General features: G+C 34.9%; 1 protein-coding gene across 5 annotated transcripts; it reads right to left on the bottom strand.

Annotated features, from left to right (window-relative positions):
- Positions 1 to 16: 16 nt before the first annotated feature.
- On the bottom strand, positions 17 to 18,887 carry Usp10 (ubiquitin specific protease 10). 5 transcript variants are annotated; one of them, XM_089730891.1, is made up of 11 exons: positions 18,667 to 18,842; positions 18,536 to 18,554; positions 15,313 to 15,439; positions 13,210 to 15,235; positions 12,906 to 13,101; positions 12,249 to 12,498; positions 11,521 to 11,631; positions 10,901 to 11,068; positions 9,639 to 9,846; positions 8,878 to 9,016; positions 17 to 8,415 (listed from the first exon to the last, which is right to left on the bottom strand). In XM_089730891.1, the coding sequence occupies exons 4-11, from the start codon at positions 15,221 to 15,223 to the stop codon at positions 8,283 to 8,285; spliced, it is 3,219 nt and encodes a 1,072-aa protein (XP_089587017.1). In that variant the 5' UTR covers positions 15,224 to 15,235; positions 15,313 to 15,439; positions 18,536 to 18,554; positions 18,667 to 18,842; the 3' UTR covers positions 17 to 8,282. The 5 variants fall into 5 exon arrangements, with proteins under 5 accessions (XP_089587017.1, XP_028029034.1, XP_028029033.1 ...); XM_028173233.2 differs by having other exon boundaries at positions 13,210 to 15,210; positions 18,667 to 18,841; XM_028173232.2 differs by lacking the exon at positions 18,536 to 18,554 and having other exon boundaries at positions 13,210 to 15,210; positions 18,667 to 18,887.
- Positions 18,888 to 20,951: the final 2,064 nt, after the last annotated feature.

Genomic DNA, 20,951 nt, shown 5'->3' with positions numbered 1-20,951 from the left:
AAAATAAAACCAACGATCAGAATGACACAATATTTTATTCACAGAATTTTTTCATAACACCAATAATATACCAAAATAATGTATTGTTATAATTATTAGTCATACACACAATATCCACATAACAACTTATACGATGATCTTAATGGATAATCGAAAATTGAAAATTAATTTTCAATGTGCCTTTCTTAGTTTTGTCTTTTTCTTTAAATAATTATCCGTTAAGACCAGTAGGAGCGTTTTTTTTTAAATATTATTTATACACAACATTTTGATTAAAATAGTTTACAAAGCTCAACATACAAAATAAATCAGGGCAGAGCGGGCTTTTAAAAAAAAAAAACACTCCCGTTTAATTAATACAGCCTTGGAACTTACAACTAAAATTAAACATAACTTATAATGAAACCTCTCGTATAAAAAAATAATTATAAACATACCACAATCGTTTTAAAAGTATTAGATTCTAAGTAGATAGACCGCCAAATGATTCATTGTTTTTATTAAAATTCGATGAGTTCTATATGAAAAACTGGTTTTTGTTCATTGTAATATTTGTTTCGATTATGTTATTTGCTTATGATTACGAGTTCCATTCATTGCACACATAAGCCGAGGGGAGACTAGAGTTTGGTTTTCATACTTTTGCCTTGATAAAATATTTAGTTTGTGTATACGCTTGGGCAAAGTTGAGAGGACTAGAATCTGAATTAACAGAAGAGTTTAGAAAAATATTATTAAAATTATTATTTTTATACAGAAAGTCTGAACACCGTTAACCAATGTGCCAGTCTCTGTGAGATGCCCTGACACAGTAGCAATAAAGCAATAAAATATTATTTTAGATATTTTTTTTAACTATTCACTCAATGTCATGAAATGAAATTATTGGGTAGCTATTCAATTATTTAAAGTTACACGCACAGACCGCTTTAACAGTTGTTAAAAGAAATTGGTTATTTAGGTTAGTTAAAAATTACAAATTTTATAACCATTTTAGTGAGGTTTGTTACATTTGAGTTAATAGGCGAATCTTCTTATATTCGTCCTAAGAGTTCAGGGATTCGCAAATAAAACTTAAAACTCAGCTACTAAATTAGCATTGATAGAAACGGATTGAAAAATACATCATTAATTTTGTAACGATTTAAATCACAATTTAGTGATTTAACGTTGTTCAGTACCAAAATAATAACGATGAGAAAACACAATCTCGATGTATCAAGTCAACGATAGATCAGACTGATAGTACGAACAACTTGCGCGTTTTTTTTTAATTGCTAGATGTGTGGACGGGCTCACAGCCCACCTGGTGTTAAGTGGTTACTGGAGCCTATAGACATCTACAAGGTAAATGCGCCACCCACCTTGAGACGTAAGTTCTAATGTCTCAAGCATAGTGCGAGCGAGCGAGCCACGGAATGCCCAATACTTTCGGAGATACGGTCTAATTACTAAAGTTCTTCGTTCCAAGAGTATTTTAGGCCATAAAGCGTAATTAATACAATTTCCGCGAGATTATTCACTTTCATTGCGATTTCAAAAGCTGTTCTCTAAACTGTTGTACCAAGTCCACAAAACGTTACTCACTAAGCCCAAGCTTTATTTTTCGTTTCAGTTTTAGCAAGGACACGTCGGCCATTTAATTTTACAATTAAATGCTATTCTGATAATTATACTCAACATTATCATTACCGATGTGCGAACTGAATCAATAACTTTACGTATTGGCTTTCAATTGGAATTATCTTACATTAAAATTTACAAATACCAAAGGACTAAATAAAATAAGAAAATAACACAAACATCGGGCGCGACAGCATTAAGATTATGGAGAAAAATTAGGATTGGGATATTTATTATATTGCGGTGTACTCATTCATGAATATTATTAAGATAATAAAATAACAGAGAGCGAATATTTTAAGTTTACTCTACTGCTTATTATATTACCGTTTATATATTATTTAAAATTAAGCTCACGTATATTTCTAGGCTATTCTTTAGATTGTTAATTTAATTATTTAATCAATTATACGCGACGTTTTTCAGATGTTATCTTTGTTAGATTTCCCGGGATAACGCGGTGGAGATATTGCCTACTAGTTGGTCTTTCATGTGGCAGTTTCAGTAGGACTCGGTGGAGACACCTATAGCACAATTTGTTTAAAATATTTTTTCAAAAATGATAGAATTATATCAAGTTTTTATTAAAATCTGTTTAGAAGTAAATTTGCCATTAAAATATTTCTTTTGCATCTATTCTGATTGTCCAATTACGAATTTTCTTAAATAAATAAACACATATCCCGTGTGTTTCATCTGAAATTAATATAGACGACTATAGGGTTCAAAACAGATTGGGAATTTCCAATCTATTAGAATAGATTATTAGCAATAACTAAACATATTTTAAAGATCGCGTATTAATGCCATTTTCAGTGCTTCAACACACATCGATTGGCACTTAAAACACTAAAAAAACACAAGCTGCTAAATAAAACTAGTTGATTTTCACACGACATCTTTGATCACTAATATAAAAGTATCAGGAACATTTAAACTACTATCTATAATTAAAATATATATTATGTAACAATTTAACCCTATATTATGTATGTATAAACAAATCGAAATGAATAAATCATAAGAAATCGTCACTCAATTTACTAGTTCGTATAATTTAGGAATCACAGCCGACTGTACATTTTCAATGCCATTCGCAAACAATATTCACGGCTCTTACTATGAAACACTTATCGATCCCAGTGACTTTTTACGATTAAATAAATCCTCAATATTAATGAACGAATTTCTCAATTAAATAGTTTCGATTAAAATGAGTCATTCGGGAACTCTGCGCTCAGTCTTACGTCCCTGGGCCAACGTTTCTCAACATTTTGAGTTGCGGTTAACTATACAGTCAAATAAATAAGGCGAACTCACTGCGAGGCGTATTATGTACGTAAAATGATTTATTAGTAATTTTCACCAAAAAAAGTTAAATATTTCTTATCTTAATCGAGGTCGTCTTATAGCACTCGCTCGTATCATTCTTCGCGAGATATCTCCTGGCTTGCAGTTTCAAATTCCTAGCAAACTTACGGAGACCCGTCACGTATGCGATCCTCAGATTGAGAAACGGTGACCATGACATACGGTTTGAACGAATTGGACAAAGACACAAAGATTTCGTATCCTAGACAGTTCACGGTTCCTATGCGCTATGATACTTATGATACACTAGAAACTTAAAAAAAAAACAAAAACACGAGCTCGCCCTACGTAAACAGTATATTAAAATAAGTAAAAAATTAATAATAATGAAAATACACAAATTACATACGCAAAAATAAATTAACATAACACAAAAACCATAGTAATATTTTTGTGCAGTTTTAAAATACTATCCTATAAATTTTGTTTCTCATAAAAAGTTACATGTAATCTTTGTGGATTGCTGAATGCGAATAATGCTAAGTACAAGTACTATAATAACGTACAATGAATATAATTGAGTATAAATATAGTGAAAAAGATTTTCCTTCGTAACTTTTCGGAAAAGTTCGTATTTATCGTGCTCTCTATCATCTCTTATGTTTATGGGGTTTCCTTTTAAGTTTCGCCAATGTCAAGTGTATATAATACTCTGCTTTCTATAGCGGGCTTCGTGAACGAGCAAGGTCACAGATAGTCACTAAGAATTAAGTGAGTAGCTAAGAATGTTTTATCGTGCTCTCTCAAATAGTTTCAGTACAACGACATTATTCATTTTGATATTTGACACTAAACAATAAAGTTCCATATTAATTGATATGAAAATGTCACTCATTTAATACGATCATTCATTAACAGTTCGGGTGTCATCGTATTCCGATAAAGATCAGTTTTTCCGAAGGAAAATTTCTCACTGCATCTATAAGGAGTACCTTTGGGGTTAGCTAGATTTGCACAACTTATAAATTTTCGTAGCGTTGCTATTTTTTCTTTAAAGTAAATATGACAAAATAACAAATCTTATTGTCAATTTTCTAAAGTTGGTGCAGTGTTGCCAACTATAAATTTTTATTTCTTGAATACGCACACGAGCAGGTCGTCGCCGCGTCTGCGAGTGTGCGGCAGCCGTTTGTTTTTTCCCAAACCCCAAGATTTCCAAAGGTAAAATCCAACCATAAGTTTATCGTTAACTGCAAAAACTACACACTTTAAAAGTACAATTATGTATTTAATAAAATCTTTCCAGACTATCCATATACTAAGTATAAAACTCGACTATCTACATAGAAACGTTTTTGGGACGAATGTAAATAATGTATTCAATAATATTAATATACCATTAGTTGTAAGGTTATATTTAGCTGTATTTCGATTATTCTACATACTTAACAACGACACATACTGACAACAATCAGGTTACAAATATAAAAAGGATAGTTAGTTAATATTTTTTTTTTGTTTCAACTATAAACTAATTAAAAAACTACATTTTTTTTCTTCATAATTAGTTACAAATGAACAGATGTGTGTGTTGTGCCTTTGATCGGTATTTATCGATTTTTAGGTTTAAGTTATGTATTCATTTGTTACTTCAACTATGCGTGACAGGTATGTATCTAAAAGATAACTTATTAAGCAATTAACTTATTAAGCAATTTCACATCTTTTGGTCAATACAAGTACTCGCATACGAAAATCTAATAAGGCATTATACAGTATTGCCCTTAGGTATTGTGGAATAATTTTTAGATGATAAGATTTAAAAAAAAAACAATTCAAACAACAATAACATTGAGATCAGAAGTTTTTTTTTTTTTACATAATAAAGGGTAAACTGAGCGGTGACAAGTGGGATCGTTAATACGTATTATTCAGGTAGACTAACATTAGGTAACGAAAACTAATAATAAATCTGTCCGCCAAACATTCACGTACGGTTTAAGAGGAACTCTCCCGAAAAGGATGACGGGCGACTCAAAAAAAAAAAATCAATCAAGACCAATGTAACAATTCACAATGCACAAAAGCTACACTGTAAACAACCACGTGTGGACAGGCGAGTAAAATCGTTGAACCATATCGAGGGGTGAAATGCTCTTTGGTTTAAGCGACATTTAAACCTTTGTAATTGAAGGTGCGTTATATACAGTATTAGCATCAATCGATATTTTTGATTGAAATTCAATTACAGTCAAAACCGTTTACTGCGACATCGTTTAATACAACATGCCGGTTATAATAACCAAGAACAAAGGTCCCGGCTGAATGCCATATGACCGCCTTATTAAAAATATTGCTTTCTACGACATTGGTAATAACGACATACCTCATAAAACGACCACATTTAACTAATATTTCGGAGAATTAGATCTGTTAGAACGACCGGCTAAGCTGTATTGTAAACAATTTGAATAGGTATCCACATTTGTCTCCAATGGCTTTTAAAATCAGGAAAGAAAACAATAGGATTTAGTTTAGTGTAGGGTCTTTTCTAATTCTTAGAAACAAAACACGTGCATGCGGTAGTCAAAGTCCGCTTCTTCATATCTCTTCAGTTAGTTTGTTACTTATCTATACACAAGACGCACCAAAACTTTGTGGAGTTATTCGTGAAACTTTCAAAATGCCACAAAGAAAAAGAAAACAAATTAATATTGAAGAAAAATCGCGTATTATGTAAATATATTTTTCAATAATTCCCTATCGATTTGTTTGTACTTGCACGATACACATTAAGCATCACCGGTTGTTACGACTATCGGTCTTTACGACTGAATATGAGCAGTCCCTTCGATGTCGTTATAACAGATTTTGACTGTATCTTTATTCCATTCAGATAGGCGAAGAATTTTTTTTATCGTGACATTTTTTTCAAATTTTAAACTTTAAATGGCTCTGTAAAGATACAAAAATGTCGCTTAAACCAAATGACCTTTCCCCTCTCAATATAATGACCTATGCTTGACTTTGCAAATTAATATTGTATTAAGTTTGATTCCCTCACGCCCTGTATAACATTGGATACATATTAGTTTAACCAAAAGTTCAATTTAAAAAAAAATCAAACATACAGACGCAATAGTATATACTAATGAGGGAATACCGATATACAGGGTGTGGAGAAAACAGTCCCGAAGTCAAAATAGCAAGTTTTTTTTTAAATTAGAACATGACATTGACAATGTTATTTGTTTTTCGGTTTTGGTACTCAACTCTAGCCGTCTTCGTGATCGGTAATGGTTCCAGTACGCCCCCATATATTTTAAAGAATCACACTCGCCACGGAAAGTTATTGAAATATAATGAAAAGTGTAATTTTAGTTTAATTAAATCACTAGGATTCCTTGAGATTTTGATATAACACATCTTCATTATCAGTGGTTTGATACGCACTTAATTCGTAAACAGCAATTACTCTATAATTTCTTACAACTTCTTCATGCAACTACCTCTTATCTTTACAAGATATCCATTCGGATCTATATACTAAAATCTAATGTTATGCAGTGAATTACTTAATTTTACGCGATTGTGTCAATTTTGTAACATCTACACATTCACCATTTTAAAAATAAACATTCATAATATATTATTTTTTTAATGTTAAAATGAAAATTTAAACGAACTACAAAACCATGAATTAATTGAAGTACTTCTGAAAAGTAATTGTAGCCTTTTTGTGGGTTTGAATAAAATCGATCATTTAATACCAATAATATTAAAAACATACGCATTACTAGACAACATACAGATAATATATTTTTAACACTTAACAACTACATAAATGTGCTTTAAATCTAGTGAAATCATCCCCATATCACAACAACGAAGGGCACTATTATCACTCCTTGCAATCAGTCCATCGAGCACCTTACCACCCAATATAATCACACACAACCCTATTTTACAATGAAATTGGTACAACTAACATGAATACCACTGTTCTCATTTCATTCATTTTCTTAATTTAAACACGTGACAGGGACCAGTTAGCTTTCATGCAACGCGTGGTAATTTCAAAGTGTTATTGTAAGAGCTTTCTAGTAAGAAAATTAATAAATTCTAAAACTAGGACGAAATCTTCATAATTACATATTCATTCCCTTCTGATTATTCAGCCAGTCTTTAGTCTTTCTTGTTTTTAAAGTTATCAAATACACATCAAATGACAAGAATTATGTATTTACTAACTTTTAAAATACTGCGTTTTATTTACAATTTTTATTAACTAACAGTACAATTTGTTCACAAATATGTACACCACACCAAATTTTAATATTCATATGTATGATCAATATTCGAATAGTATGCATCATGAATTCCATATACTAGATATATTTTTTTACATTTTTTTATATATTTTATAACACCATTAATTCCATATTGTCAAGGACATATATTTACTTATGAAATACGACTTTTAGGCTCATAACTTCTAACTATAGTATAAAATCGTAAAAAACGCGTTGTTTTGCTAGGTTTGATCAAAGCAACGAAAATTTTGTACTAAAAGAAAAACCTTAATTATTTACAGACAAAATTATAAAGAAGCACATACATATAATACAATTTCAGAGACCAGCTTAAGATTCAGATACGTTTTTACACAATACATTTAATTAAAACACAAAATGTACACACTCTGCTTAAAACTTCATTAGTTTGGCCTATATATATAGCTATATACATTTTCAAAGATGAAACGGTTCATGTGTCAATTTTTTAACATTAACACAGAGTTCGTTGGATTAACAAGGCACAATCCGTAAGTAAAATTTATGTAAACTTATCCCAAAAGTTACATCCCTGCATTGTTTAATTTTTTTAAAGTGAATTAAAATCGAAAATAAACCAAATACACACAATTCATAAATTGCAATATGTACAACAATCCCTTGAGATAAATTTTGAGCATTTCAATTAGCTCAGTAGTCAAAGTCTTTCTTTGCTAGTTTATAAAAATCGAAACCCAATCAAGCAGTCACAAGACAACATTTAGTCATTCCAAATTAGAAAACAGTGCCTGTCGTAATTCTGGTGACCAATAAACACAGTTTCCGAAGCACATTTACATGGATAGAATGAAAAATCCAGTAAAATCCTTAAAAAATGTTCCCACAACATATCGCCACTACACACCGCACTGGTTATAAAACTGCTCACTAAGACAGTACACAAATTCGCTCACTTTGGCTTACGATCGATACATTCCGAGGACGCTGGTTTTACCAGAAGTGCCCGTGGATGTTTATTGTTCGAAAGTAGAAATGAGCGAATGTAAACTCGGTTCATTCAGTCTTCACCGGCCTGTGAGGCAGAAGAGTGTCATGGCGTCTATACATGAGGAGGTACGGCATTCTCGGAGGTTTCGGCTTCAATACTTGGGCATCTGTTACTTGAGTGACAGTTGAATCATCATATCTGTCAACGAAAAGTTGATTGAATGTTTATTTTGTTAATCAGAACAGTAGAACAACAAATTTATATGTTTACTCAGTAGTGATGCTCCACAAATATAATTGACATTAGTCAATTTCAGAGACGAAAAATAATAAACATCATTGTGTTTATGGCAATAGTGTAAATTGAATAAGACAAAAGTATCAACAATAAATACACTTTAAAAAAAACCATCAAACAAAATACTTTTTAACATAATATAGTTAAATATTTAGCACCATTGAAATAAAACTGAATTGTGTGATAACTGCTTTCATTATTGTATATATTGATATATTTACTGTCTTGTATTTGTGACTGTTTGGTCACAAATACTTAAATAAATTACTACTGCATTATAGTATTCCTCATGTAGCTTATGTGATATTTATATATAGTAAATTTTTGTGTTTGCTGTATATAAAACTAGTTGTGTTTCTTTACCTTATCCATCCAGCTTGCCCATGATAAGTGTCAGTGAGATAGTGACCCTTAACTGCCTCAACACCCTCATGGTACACCACTGCAAACAGCTTATACAATCGCTGTTTTGTTGTGTACTTTGGTTTTGATGACATTATTTCTGAAAAATTTGCATAAATTAGGTATGGTGTACCTATATAAGAGAAAAAAGGTGCAATTTTCTTTTAGTCACTCAGAACAAGTTGTCAACATTTTATGAATGATTTATCACAATCAGAGACGAAAAATAAAGTACCATCATAGTAAAATTAGTTCCTCTTTATGTTCTATTCTATCAGCCCACAGATGTCCACTGTTGGACATAGGCCTCCCCCAAGCCTCGCCACAAAGATCGGTCCTGCGCTGCCTGCATCCAGCGGACCCCCGTGAATCTCAAAGAGGTCGTCGGTCCATCTTGTGGGAGGCCTACCCATACTCTAAGTTAATGTCTGCTATATTATAATTGTATAACACACACATTAATGTGGTTTATAAACTTACTATAATATAAATACGAAAGTGCGCTTAATTATTACACTTTAAATAAATATATATTGCATTCACAGTTAGGGATTCAATAAAAAACATGTTGATTGCATTTTTTTTACAATACTTGCTTATGCTTATTCTTATCTAATATTTAGCTCTTTTTTTTAAATATTAGCGCTTTAGAGGCGACTCCAAAATAAGTGGTAATCATCACCTTTCAAGTACAAAGGGTTAACTAATTATACAAAACTCACTTGGATCAATTTTCAAATCAACAGGGAAATCAATGTTCTTCACAATCTTAGCAGTATGTCCATCCTGGTCAAATTGGAAACACTTAAGATGCAACAACAATGTTACTGGGAGTTCTTCCAGAGCCAATTGCTGCCATGCATCACTGACACCTTCCAGAGTATCTTTTCCTGCCAATAATTCTAGGGCTTCCTTAACACTGGTTGCACGCTGTAAATGATGAAATAAATAGTTATTTTGTTTGGCTTAATCAAATATTAGTTATTATAAATAGTTTTAACTCAGTAGTGTTTGGACAACATTAAATTCAGAGACGAAAAATAATTTAGCATCATTGTGAAGATTACTTTATATTAATGTCCTGAGTAAAGGTTAAATGTTTTGGTTACCTGATTCTAGTAAAATCCAAATAGCAGGTTTTTTTTTTTATAAATGAAACAAAAAGTAATTATTTAAGAAAAAAAAAAATCGCCCAAACGACCGATTTGGTAGACGAGTACACTGGGCTCAACCTTGGTAGATTTGACAACACTATCCTTAGCAAGAGCAGTATTTCATTGAATCTATCACCGGATCTGACTGAATCACGACCCACTGAGAAGATCCATCCAGAACTCGGTGTGTTGTGTCTATGAGTCGGCTGTCTAGTCTATTTCGTCGTATTCGAAAATCTCAACGAGAACAACGACCGGTGCTTGGAGCCTTATAGCACCGAGAGTGGATCGGGAGGATCCGATAGTACATATTTATGGCGGCGGCTTTGTGTTGCCACTATAAGATGGTTATCGAACTGCGCCATTTTCTTGGAGAATTAATCTTTGAAAAGCTAGTAGATAATAAAATTGACTTAACAACCAGTGAAAACGGTTCCTACTTAAAAAAATAAGAATCATAGAACGGTAGAGCTTTATACACAGATATTTTTGAAAAAATATTCTGTGATAAGGTGAGGTGTTTTAGTATTTTGTCAACATATTGAAGCTGTTTTGTTAAATTTATAATTAATATATTTGATTCATTACAGTATTCCTTAACATAAAGAAGTTGGAATAAATTACAACTTTTAAACATGGTCAAACATTTTATATTTTAACATATTTTTCCGCTATTTGTAAAATTGCTGTAACATGTCATAGTTTGTTATAAGAGATTGCTGTACATGCCTGTAACTGGCTTACATACCAGTACTTAATTATATACATGTTAATTTTAAGCTTGAATGTTTTGTGTGTATTATAAACTTATATTCAATAGAATAATTTACCTCAATATCAAGTTGTAGAGTGAAGAAAGGTTGCACAGCATCAGTGACGTCATGATGCTGAGCGCGATGCAGCCGCAACCTGGTCCGTCCGCGAAAGATATCGGCAACGGGAGTACGACGCGCCGCCCAACGACGTTCCACAGCCCCACGGTTTCGGGGACCCATTACCTGTCACCCATATTATTAGCATTGTTTTGGAAGATAGTCACTTTCCCAGTTCCGACATCAGTGAGAATAGGGCCCTGCCTACATTTTGATATGAGTTCGAAGTCTCAATTGCTTTAAAATAAATTTTAAGTATATTTACCAATATATTATACTGAATAATATTTTTTGCATTACATTTGAAATAAAACAAAAAAAATGCAATTGTATTTGAAATACTAATTTAAAAAGCAAATCAAAAAAAAAAACGAATAGATTAAATATGAATGAATACATAATTTTATATTTTACATTTTACACAATTTTATTTTGTCAGTACAAAAATTAATACATGCATGTGGGATTTCAATTCAGTCATCAATCTTATCGTTTGATACTTTAGATATTTCCTTTTTAGATAACCTTAGGCCATGAATTTTAAAATGTTAGGCTAAATTAATAACAAAACTACTAACCTTCCATTCATCATCGTCATCCTCCTCTTCAGGCGACTGATCAGAAGTGACAATTCCATTGGGCTGGCTGTTGTTTTCTTTGGGCTCATCGGGCTCAACTAACTTCATCAGCTGATTGGAAAAGTTTACATGTATATTTATTGATTTTATTTTGTTTTTATATTGTTTAATTATGTATTTGGTTTCACTAATTAAATGAATGTATGTTTTCGATATGTGGCATATCTTATTTATGATCTATACTAATATTATAAAGAGGAAAGATTTGTTTGTTTGTTTGTTTCGAATAGGCTCCGAAACTACTGGACCGATTTGAAAAATTCTTTTTCCATTAGAAGCCGACATTGTCCCTGATGAACATAGGCTACTTTTTAAAAAAAAAAAATTATTTTGTTTTTTTGGTTTCATGTGTGTTTTAATATTTCCGAAGCGAAGCGAGGGCGGGTCGCTAGTATGTTATAGGACAGTATCCTCAATGTGCTTGTTAAAAAACTGGAGCTTCTAGTCTATATCTATACTAATATATAGTAAATCTATAGTGGTTTTTACGGATGTTCCGTTATAACTACTGAACCATGCATCCGATTGACTTGAAACTTGGTATTCATGTAGAAAATATGTGTACTTAATGGATAGGCTAATATTCTTTGTGGGGGGTGAGAAATAATAATGTTAATTTTAAATGCCCAGCAAAGCGGACAGATACAGCTAGTTTCATTATAAAATACCTCAAGCATTTCATCATTGAGAGAGTTCAGAAGACAGCCAAGAAACTCTTCTGCATCTTCTTGTCTACCTTCCTGTGAGCCAGGGAAGGGTCGGAGCGCTCGCAGTACACGCAGCCCTGCGCCACCCTCGAGCGGCGGCGCGCCGGGCACCAGCGGTCCGGTGCTCGCTGCGCTGGCGTTGCTTCCACGACCGCGCCCGTTCGTTGTCGTCGTGGTGCCGTTTGCACTGAACTCGTAGCATAGTTCCACCCTTTTGAATAACACCTTATGTTGTATAACTTCAAATTATTTACTTAAAGCCATTAAATGGCTTCGGTAGTGTTTATAAAAATAGATGAACAATTTGCCACCTTTCAAAGATTTGGTGTGAAGGAAACTCCCAGTTTATTGGTATACAGGCAGATTTTAAACTAAATTGTGATTGCAATTTTTAGGTAAATACGTAGAGCTATCAAGTGTCCTTCCACAATAATGGAATAACTTTAGTGTGTTGAAATCTTATTCGCAAAATTCATAAGTTTATGTAAGTAATTGCTTTCGTGACGTATGAAGAGACATTAGGGCAGATGGCAAACAACTTATTAAATTTTTGCCAATGCCACACTTTACACACACGGCTGTGATCTTGCTTTTGTTGAATATAAAAATAAAACTTACATGGAATCAATTACTGGTGTGCTGGATTTGCCGCGACGTGTTTGATACGGCAAGGCTTTGAGCAAGTTGTAGAAGGGAGGGCACGCGATCAACGCTTGCAAGATTGCATTTACATAGCAATAGTTCGAACGGTTAGTCAAACCGCGAGGCAAGATTGCGACCGGACGGTGATCTAGCTGATATTTAGTCAGAAATTCTGTAATATTATAAATTTTACTGTTATACATTAATAATCTGGAGTTGAGAATACGATATATAGATTAAATGAATTGACACTAAGAATTTCAAAGTGCGTTTAGCTCACCTCCCATTCGATAAGAATTAGGATCGTCGCTGAAAGGTGAAGGTTGCGGTGGCACGGCAGGGGTGGAATCGCGTTGTACCGGAACTTCACGCTGTTCGGCATGGGATTGGCCTGCCGTCGGTTTTGGAGTTATCATTGGTGGCGACTGAGTGCTACCAGAATTTACCGACGTCTTCTCAGAATACGACACCGCTGGAATCGAGGCTGGAACCGGACCATTTTTATCGGGAGCGGCACCCGGCAAGGGAGAGGCATCAAACGGTGGAACTTTGGCTACCGGTTTTTGCAAGTTGGGAGCGACAGGAGGTGAACTGGATATCGGGCTGACCGACTCTTCAACGACAGGAGCTGCAACTGCTGGAACGGGCGCCGGTGCAGGTATACTAGGTTTCGAAGAGAATAGACTAGCCCACGATTTGCCAGGCGCGGGTTGCGGTTGTGGCTGTACCACAGGCGGTGGTGGCTCGGTACGGTTGCGAGGTGTCGGTGGTGGAGGGAAATCGGAAGCCGTCGGTGCTGGTGGTGGAGGTTGAGGGGCGGGTGGTGGCTCTGGAGCTCCGCTAGCTTTTCGGGAATGTCCGAAAGGCGCTTTACTTGTCACAATCAACGGTTGACCCGCAGAATGAAGCGTAATAGATATTGGCATAGGCGCTTTACTCGGAGGTAGTGGTGGTTCTCTTTTGATATGCTCTGTGACCATAGATCTCTCATTATTGTCTCCCATATCATTTGATGGTGATCGATTAGATGTTCCTTCACGCTTTTGTCTGTTTGCAAACGGTGCTTTAGGAGTCGATACAGTCTGCTGGAGTGGAACAACAGTTTGAGGTGTCGCCGGTTTAGAGGGTTGTTTGCCGCTTGAAAACGGAGCCGACGGTCCCTTGGCCGACTTTCCCGTAGTTGGAGGTATCTTTACAGCTGATGCAGCAGCTGTGGTTTGTGGCGGGAAACTTCTTGCCACCGCCGGAACCTGGTTAGTGTTGGTAGCATCCATTTTGTCAGAGATTGAACTTGTTTGTTTTGAATCAATCTTTTGAGGAACTTTATCCACCATAGAAGGAACTTGTTTTACCTGACTGATCTCTATCGATTTTTCATTTTGCTTGGGACTGTTGGGCCCTTTGTTTGCTATTTTAAGATCTTTAATGGGAAGCCCGTCAACGTTCGCGGAAGCGGTCGCAGTTGGCGGCGTACGACGTTCTGGTGTTTTGTCAACTGGTGTATAATTTCTGCCCTGACCTTGTACAAAGTTCTTGGCGTGGACGTTAAACTGATGCGGGGTATGGTGGTGATGAGGAGGAGGCTGCAACGGAGGCGGATGGTGAGGAGTAGGTAAGTAAAGCGGCGGGACGTATTCCACGGCTCCTTCTACTGGTGGCCCGTAAGGTGGAGCGGCATAATGAGCACTAGCATAATAAGCATCAACTGTTTCTTGTTCCATCACTACTTCAGGTGGATATTCTTCTGGGCCTTTCTCGGCATCTCCTTCTACAGGCATTGGGTACTCTGGATAATATGGAGGGTATGTGTATGGTCCATACACTAAAGGTTGATAAAAAGGCAAGTGGTAAAGGGGAGCGCCCTGCGCTTGTGCAGCCGGATAATATTGCGGGTACTGTAAATAGTATGGTTGGGGTTGATGAGAGGGGGGTGATGGCTGCCGCTTGCCGCGTCGGTCCCGTCGATTGGTACGAGGAGCACGTTCCTGCGTTGATGGGACGTACTGTGGCGTGGGCGGTTGATAGTACTGGCCCATATAACCGTGTACGTTGACATTCGCGGTGACCTGACTCACGTACACGTTGGGTGGTGCTACAGGCCATTGCGCGTGCGGTGGTGGATAAGTGGGTGGAGGTTGAGCGTAGGGCGGCGGGTGAGGGGCCGGCCCGGCACCACTCCGCGCCGGCGAGTGAGGCGCCATCTCGCCCTCGCCGCCCGACAGACTATCCACGCTGTTCGACACGGTCGGAATTCCCACTTTGCTCGCACCAGAGGATCCACCTGGAATATTCATTTCAAGGGCTAACTGCATTTGGTTAATTTTAAATACACCATAAAATTTTCAATCACAACTTTTAAACATAAACATTTAGTAATATTTACCTATTGCAGGTTTCGTGCGACCAACGGTATGGGCCGCAGCGGAGTCCAATTTATTTTCAAATAGTGCACACTGCAGACTGCTCAGGTCTGCTCCCTTCACATCAGACAAGTCTAGGAACTCATATTCCTGAAACACAGAGCACATTTATTAATCTGCAATTATATTATTAAAAGGGCATGCCACCTCCACATACAACTTGCTACCAAGGAACATATAGAAGAATTTTTAGTGACAGTAACTATAACCAGAGCATAGACTTAGTGATCTGCTGCAGTACTATTTTAATGAAACTAGTGGTTTTGATAGAGCCCATAGCTTTTACAATGCCATGACCTTGTTGTGAATTTATACAGTACTATTATTACATAAGATTCACAATTTCATATTATTTTGAGAAAATTAAAGGACATGGGCCACTCTCCATACATTGCACAGCTCACTAAACGAAGTTCAAGGACAGTAATGAAATTCAGTTTAAATAACAGACTATATATCCCTTTTATTATAAACAAATTAAAATCAATATTTCATGGGGATACAGAGAATTTAAATAATAAGATAAGAATTTTAGGTTATATCATATGATTTTGCTATCAATACACTAACATCGTCATCAGCTTAAATATTATTTATATTGCTATACTTTATGACACAGACCTAATTCAATGAACACAAAGACTTTGATAATGATCATAGAAAAGTATTTGCTCATAATGATTACGTCTCTAAGTCCTTCCATTATGCACAACAAAATATAATAAGCAGGTATATCGCAACGAAACAATAATATCCACAATACACAGGAGTGCGAAACCGAGTGATCAAATGTAAAACATCAATAAACATTAAACAAGTTTATTTGTTTTTTGCTTAAGATCAATAAGTATTCATCCATGTATCTTATATATATTTATATTTTACCTATGGCAACTCCTTCAATATTATCAATGTAGCTTAGTCATGCTAATGTCTTTTTATTTATGATTTTAATTATCCCATTTAAATACCCTTCAATTTTATAATAAGTATGTAAAAATGAAATGTTATTTTTCTATAGATATTTCATTAATATCCTTGAGAGCATGAGTAGCTGGGCCGAAAATGGCCCATGTCCTTTAAATATAATATTATATATATATATATGCAGTAGATGGTATTGTTTTGTAATATTAATGAGGTTATGACTTAAACAATCTGTAAATATATTAATAACTAATAACTAGTGGAGTCTGGTTGCACCCCTTTACCTAATTAAAACATTAATTTTACAATACCTCTCCAAAGTGCTAACAAAAGCACATAGGACAAATAATAACATTTTTTATTTATTAGAATATTTTTTTACATATTTCATGTTAATGACCACTATACACTCATTGCACAAACAAGATGATATTTTTGTACGTAGAAATATGATGATCAGATGTTTATTTATTTTTTCTGGTTAAAATTCTATAATAGCAACCTGATGATGATTTAATAATTCTTTTTTGTTGAATTTTATTATATACTATAAATTTGTTTGTAAGCTAAATTGAGTTGATGAGTAATAGTTACTATTGTTAGTTAGTTACATAACAAACAATAGGAACTATTAATTTGTAAAAACTTCCAACTGGACATCTAACATGGTCCCATTTATTAGAATTGAATAAAATGAATCCCCACATACATAAAATAAGACAAGCATTTCATAACAAACTATTACAAAAAAAAAACAATCTGGAGCCTAAAACTTTTAGATCTGATGTTCCCAAAAAACCGAATTAACTGTTTTATAATAGTAAATTATTATTTTATTAATATTATATTGTTTTGGGCTCGATATACTACAGCAGTATTATGTACTATTTAATATTAATTTCATAATTAAATGCAAGATGTCCATTGAGAAAAAAAGCCTGTTATTTGAAGAGAGACAAGGATTGCCTACTTTTACTTTTCTGCATACTGAATATTACTATCAAAGTCGAATAGCAGATACTTTGTTTTCTTATATCATATCTTCTAATTGTTTAACATAAACTTAATAGAAAAAGTTTCTATATTTCTGAATAATTAATAAATTTGCTATCATCAATCTGCTTAAATAACAGTTCCAAGAGAGAAACGACTTTAATTATTTATTAGTTTGTGCATTTATTTCATGATTCTCATTTACTTTATCTCATGTTTTTATGCTATTAATTTATTTACAAGACTGATAGTTTTATCACATTAGCTTATAAATTGAGATAAATATACTTTTTTAGTTGTATATTATTTTGACTTATTTATTTTTATTCAATTAATATATAAACATTACTACATCTGTGCTTTATATGTATGAAAAAATCATAATTATCAATGAAAACATATTTTCCTATAGAATAATGATAATTGCAGTGTTTCATCAGATCATATTCTATCAATTTAAATTTTATCATATCAGTGATGTTTTATCACCTTTAGTGTGATGTGTCTGGATTTTCTTACAACACACAAGAATGCAAAATCAAAGCAAAATAAATAATTTAAAATGAAATCTAAATCAATAACAAAGTATACCAACAATGACTGACACATGACATACTGATAGAAAACAAAAAGACAGAAACAAAACATTTTATTGACATTCTTAATCGGTCGTTTTCACACTAAAACAATTTAAATACACACATTAAGGGATCTGAAATGGCAATTAATGAGAAGATAACCTTGAAAGGATCTGTAATTGTGCAAAACAATACACCCTGCGGTTGACCTGTACTGTCACATTTATAGGTTATCTATCTCGCGAGTTTGAGTCGCCAATAATTACATACATAAGCATTTATACACAATGATAAAAACGACTAATGCCTCATCTACCGTGCAAAATTTACGTTATGCAATGACATAGTTGTCGAATAAATAACAATAACATATCCATAGCACATGGCCCATTAAGTCGTGAAATGCAATATATTATGTACTTAAAATAACATACCCTGTACCAATGAATGTCGAATCAACTTCCTTTATTATCCCTCTATAATAAAGCATGATTTTCAGCGTCTAAACTTTTCTTGCACTAATGAAATGGTGCAAAATATGCGTATTATTTGGAGAACTATAAGATGGCGTAACAACGCTCGGTTGCCGGGTGCCATCTAATTATTGACAAATCAACATACTGGAGAATCCTATTGCGTAAACCCGAAACAGGACACCGTCTATATATCGTTTATTAGTAAAACTTACCTCCCACGTGCACACAATTCTGTAAAGAGATATTTTTTCTAATGTAATGGCCAGTTTCAATATTACCAAAACAAGAAACAAAAGCCAAACAAATGTTTCAAATGAATGTACTACAAATACGTAATGCTTACCGTTTTCATCAAATCCATGGCCTGTAAGAGAACACCATCACGAAATTTAACGCCGCAATATTAGTAATAAATAGCGGCGGCTTTTCTACAGTAAAATCTTAGACGAGATCGACGTCGAGGCCATGCACTCACCCAACACAACAGGATATGACAAATAAATCGCCATTTTGTTCTCAGAAGTCAACCAATAAGAATCACGTATTACTGTCATAGAGTTCCATAAAACTAAAATCATAAACAATTTAAATTATACCTGAATGTTGTTCAATTACTCCATACGGATGTTCGTAATTTCTTCATAGACAAAAAGCGATTTGTTTTGAAAAAGAAATCACTGACTGTCACTGAGAATGAATCGGAGTACTCTGTGATAAAATCATAGTACAGTTTCTCAGCCGATTCGATTCCGATTTTTGTCCAAGCTTATTTTAAGCACTACTTACGTTTCTTCCCTTTAGATTGTTACTATTCACCAATAACATTCCTTCTAGATTTTATGAAATAATTAGTGTAGTCCGGCCTCACTCCGCTGTACAACGGTTGTTGTTGTTGTTAACAAGTGTATGAAAAATATCGATATCTTGAAATTACTCGTGCGACATCTGTCGTACATTTTGGTCCTATACTTATCACTGTTTTTTTCTTCATATTTTTAGGTATAGCAATTGATTTCTCGTGACGCCATTTGCGATTGCCACACATGAAGTAGTTTAATTTGGGATTAATTCATTAAAATTGTATTAAATTAAATGAGATATGGTGGGATGAAATAAAGTTTCAGTGATGAAATATAGGTGATTACACTTCACACAATTATGCTCTTCGCGTTCCCGCTAAAGCGTATTACTAATGTTAAGTAGTAAAATTTTAAGACTGGGCCTATCCAACTTAAATTAAATGCCAAAAATTAATTAAAAAAGGTACTAAATTCAAATTTCCAGCTCAGGACCATTTCACTCCCTTTATAACTTGTACATTCATATTATACCGCGTGCCACGCTAGCGCTAATTTGTTGGATTTAGGTTGTAATTAGCTGCGCACTGGACACGTTTAGAACGTTTTTGTGTGTGATAGGTAGGTATCTATATTTTTTTGTATGTAATGGAATATTTGAACAGCATTTCCACAGACTTTATGACGTCAAAATAACTTGAAAATTAGTCCACGCATCAAGGACCGATGATTAAACAATAATTTTATAACTTTGCCCTAACATCCGGACCATGCATCGGATAGGAGCTAAGCCGACGACGAGGTGCCACTATTCTGGACACGACCTGGACACGGCGGAACATACGCTCGCTATCTGCTCCGCTTAGGAGGTGCAGCGCCGTGTCCTGGTCGCAAAGATAGGACTGGACTTGTCGCTGCCTAGCTTCGTGCCGTCGATGCATGGCGGCGACGAGTCCTGGAAGGCTACTGGTGGTAGGACCTCTTGTGAATCCGCACGGGTAGGTACCACCGCCTTGCCTATTTCTGCCGTGAAGCAGTAATGCGTTTCGGTTTGAAGGGTAGGGCAGCCGTTGTAACTATACTGAGATCTTAGAACTTATATCTCAAGGTGGGTGACGCATTAACGTTGTAAATGTCTATGGGCTCCAGTAACCACTTAACACCAGGTGGGCTGTGAGCTCGTCCACCCATCTAAGCAATTAACAAAAAAAATGCTATGCTCGACTTCTGCGAGTGCACCGTCTCGCGGAAAGAGACGGCGGGGCGAGTGAGGGAAAGCTCTCCTCAGTACGCAGAAATCCGCCGCCGCCAAGCAGGGGTCGGGACCGGGGTCCAATCCGTGACCCGGCCCCGTAAGAGCTTCGGGCCCCATGCGCTTTATGCGGAGGACTCAAGCTTGGGGCGCTGTGTCTTTCATGCTCGTCTGTATAATATGAAGCCGGGTGATGGTAGACCGCATTCCCCCGACCACTCCGGGGGTGGAGTGCGGCGCGGCGCCATCAAGGCGGGCTCTCGGCCCATCGACCAAGGAAATCGTTGGTCGTGCCGTTTCGACGTCTGGGGAACGTAGCAGATCTAAAATTTTAATATTTTTCGTTACTTATGTAGTTAAAAATATGGATATTTACGTAGGAAGTGTTTCTTTCCTATATCCTATTTATATTATTATATAATTTAATATAAAGCAGCTTTCTTTAGAATCGATCATGTCATTAGCTTTTACTTGAAATTGAGCACACACAGTCAAAAAATAGAACACACTTCATATTTAAGAATCAAACGCTAGCATTCGAGAACGTGTGTGCTTAGTATGTTATTTTATGATTGAATA

The sequence above is a fragment of the Bombyx mandarina genome, chromosome 11 (genome assembly GCF_030267445.1).
Source record: "Bombyx mandarina strain Sakado chromosome 11, ASM3026744v2".
Taxonomy (NCBI): Eukaryota; Metazoa; Arthropoda; class Insecta; order Lepidoptera; family Bombycidae; genus Bombyx; species Bombyx mandarina.
The sequence above is the reverse complement of the archived record's forward strand: the minus strand, read 5'-3'. Positions and strand labels throughout refer to the sequence as shown.

Coding starts and splice junctions, on each gene's coding strand:
- Usp10 (XM_089730890.1), bottom strand. Junction 11,632..12,248: donor TCAATGATGAAATGCTTGAG/GTATTTTATAAT, acceptor TTTTCCAATCAG/CTGATGAAGTTAGTTGAGCC. Junction 8,416..8,877: donor GGGCAAGCTGGATGGATAAG/GTAAAGAAACAC, acceptor TTTCGTTGACAG/ATATGATGATTCAACTGTCA.